The sequence below is a fragment of the Limulus polyphemus genome, unplaced genomic scaffold, assembly GCF_000517525.1.
Source record: "Limulus polyphemus unplaced genomic scaffold, Limulus_polyphemus-2.1.2 Scaffold781, whole genome shotgun sequence".
Taxonomy (NCBI): Eukaryota; Metazoa; Arthropoda; class Merostomata; order Xiphosura; family Limulidae; genus Limulus; species Limulus polyphemus.
The window spans coordinates 424,698-427,893 of record NW_013666391.1 but is presented as its reverse complement, the minus strand read 5'-3'; the positions used below and the strand labels follow the sequence as shown (position 1 = coordinate 427,893).

Sequence of the window (3,196 nt, the reverse complement as noted above, 5' to 3'; positions counted from 1 at the left end):
AGACAGCCCATTGTGTAGCTTTATGCTTAATTACAAACAAACAAACATAGTAATGGCTACCATGATTAAGATATATATAACCCTCTTTCTTCTCGGCCAAGCTAATCTTAACCGGGAAAATCTGCATAATATTCTTACAGAAGTGAGTTTCCGAGACAAGTTTTATTCGGCATATTAATAAAAAGAAATCCACATTGCGACTTCTAATCATTTATGGCTAAAGAAAACCTTAAAACAGACGTTTTTGTACACTATTAAATATAAACTTTACAAGAATAAAGACCCGTTATTTTCTAATAAAAACGATTGTCTTATTGCGTATTATTATTATCCGTTCAGATATGCAAATATGACAAACTGTTTAAGTAGTAAAGGCATGCTACAAAGTTTACATTTTCACTATTAGTATTAGAGAAACACTAACGCATATTTAACGAGTGTAATACTCAGTTATGTCTTACCACAATAATTTAATTTATAATGTAATCTTACTGATTAAATAGAATTAATGACAACATGGACCATATTACAATAAAAAACGCTTTCAAATTATAACGATGAAAGCGTACTTTCCGATCTTGTTTTTTCTATTCGTGTAAATATTCCTTCACGTATGTTACTGGAGCTTCGAATCGATACGTTTTAGAGATATAAAGTTTAGGTTAGACTGAACTTTTTACAGTGAACTGCAGTTCCATATACCCATGTAATAGGCATTATGATATATCTTAACGTAAGAAAAAATGTAACTGTCGTTCTCTGCATATTATATATACAAACAAATGCACACGCACGAGTCATCGCTTTGAATCTACGTGATTAGCTTTCACTTACCTTCGCACATAGGTTCTCAAATTATAGTTTGTTTAAAAATTCTTTACTTTATATATATACGGCTACACCAGGATTTCCAGGTTGTAAAATATCTTGCACAATATTTATAAACGATTCAACGTTGCTTGTTCAATCCGAAATGCCTTTATAAATAATAATAAAACACAATCAACTTACCATATACGATTAATAAAAAATACTAACAACTTAGTCTCTTATTATACAGTTTTAAGTAAGGCAAACACATTGCGACGGAAATTTATCTTACTCTTAGCTAAAGTGGAAAATCGTCAATATTGTGGCAGAGTGAACAATTACTGTGACTGTTGAATATTCAGGAGTTGTGTCAAATTATAACTTCATAAACAAACTTAGAGGCTTTATTTCTGTTTTAACAAGGCACAACATTGACAGTTAACTATTTTATACCCTACACAAACAATTTCATGGCAAGAGAACCTTTGAATTGCTGAACCCTTACAGAAGAACTAACTTGTATGAACCACAATATTAATAATATACTTATAACAACAGTAAATACCACAGCCATGTGCCCAGAATAATAATGTTACCAATATACTGATAAAAACGGCAAACACCACAGCCACACGCCAGAATAACAATGTTACCAATATACTGATGTCAAATACGACAGCCACGGGCTCTGGATAACAACGTTACTAATAATAATATACTGAAAAAAATCAGAAAATACTACCGATCAAAAATCTATTTTACCTGTCGCAAGTAAAAACCATTTATTATAATGTTTTATATACATTATACAATAAGCAATGGGAGTTTTAACGCTAAAAAGCAACTACATTATAATTACATTAATTCATGAAAACGTTTTTCTACAAGATATCTTGAAATTGAATTTTTAAATATTTCAAACCGAAATCAAAAAATAATTACATGGAATAAAACTTTACTAGACGCATTTTGCCGTTGTGAATTTCTGTAAAAACAGGCCTAAAATATAATGCATCATTGAAAGTTTACGTGTTTCGACACTATCGAACAAGTATTAGCCGTAAACGGTAACAATAATCGTTAGCCAAAAGGTGGTATTTAAGCATGCTGGCGTTATTTTATCAACGAATTTCAGTATTTTGAACTTGAGCGTAAAGGCATCCCAACAAAGTACTTACCCAAGGATAAGGAAATACATGTTAAAATCAAGAAGAACAAAACTCTAAGTGTAGACATTATGATCAGTATCACTACTGTTGTTGTTTCGCCTACAACTATACTGAGTGCAACACAAGAATTAGGTCTGCTTTGTTCACCGAACGTATTTAACAGAAAACACAAGTTTCGGTTCTCACTAGCTTTAAAGTTTAATAAACCTAAATATTCACTCAGCTGTTTAAACGTCTTTTACTTCTAACTTAGCAGCAGTACATCTGTTGCAGTGCAATGCCCCACGTCCACACGAAAATGTTCCGTTTCTTGTTTACAAACTTTACGGTTTGCCACAGTTCTTCGTATTTTTATCCCGCATGTTAACCTATCATGTCACAAATGTGATTGGTTGAGTTCCCCACCCATGAAGTTTCTATTTACGCGCACTCAGTACGAAAGCCCCGCCTCTGTTTCTATGGTAGAATTGTATGCTTGTTTCGATATCCGTAACTTTCAGGTCAAGCGAAGGAGAAGGGGAGGATACCAGCTTGATCAAAAAGCGGCCTTGCAACAGATAAGCTAGTATTCTTTAACTGAAGTTATAAGTATTTGATATATTCAGATATAAGTAGTTACAATATGTTCAAGTTTTGACTTCACTTACCACAACACAAAACGTTTAATCAACAAAACAGCAAGTTTGATTTCAATCATACTACAGTTTGGAAGCTGTTAGACTATTTACTTAAGCCACCTCTTTTTCGTTTTACATCTCCATAAAACATTTCCAAATCTATGTATATGTTCGTTAACTGAATGCTTTTTCTTCTCTCACCAATGAAGGAGACCATCTCAATAACTTATGGTTACTCCAACCTGTAGTAAGCAAGGCGTAATCGTTTCTGTTTGTAGAAATGTTTTGATAAAAATAGCTGAAAATTTGAGGGATTTCATCGAAACAATGTGCCTAGATGAAATATTGTATACTGGCGTGATGAATGGTAAAAGTCTAGGATCATAGAAAACTTAGAAAGGAAAGAAATGTAGCTGAGCCAAAGTTCAATAAATCAAAGTCTTTTAGCACAATAATTTTTACAATCACATAATCTAGACCCTTTCTTCACGGTCAAGGTCACAACAGAAATCATTAATATTCCATATCTATGGAATGAAATATAATGTTAAAGTTAAATATAATGAAACAGGTTTGTAAAGTGGTATTCAAAACGAAACA

At 32.4% G+C, this 3,196-nt stretch overlaps 1 protein-coding gene across 1 annotated transcript in view; it reads right to left on the bottom strand.

The window, feature by feature from the left end:
* The window catches only part of LOC106460499, a 4,058-nt gene extending 1,738 nt beyond the window's left edge, over positions 1-2,320 (bottom strand). The window contains exon 1 of the mRNA XM_013920205.2: positions 1,989-2,320. Within this exon, the coding sequence (XP_013775659.1) occupies positions 1,989-2,046 (58 nt within the window). The 5' untranslated portion in view covers positions 2,047-2,320. The remainder of the gene's footprint in view (positions 1-1,988) is intronic.
* Between the last annotated feature and the right edge of the window lie 876 nt (positions 2,321-3,196).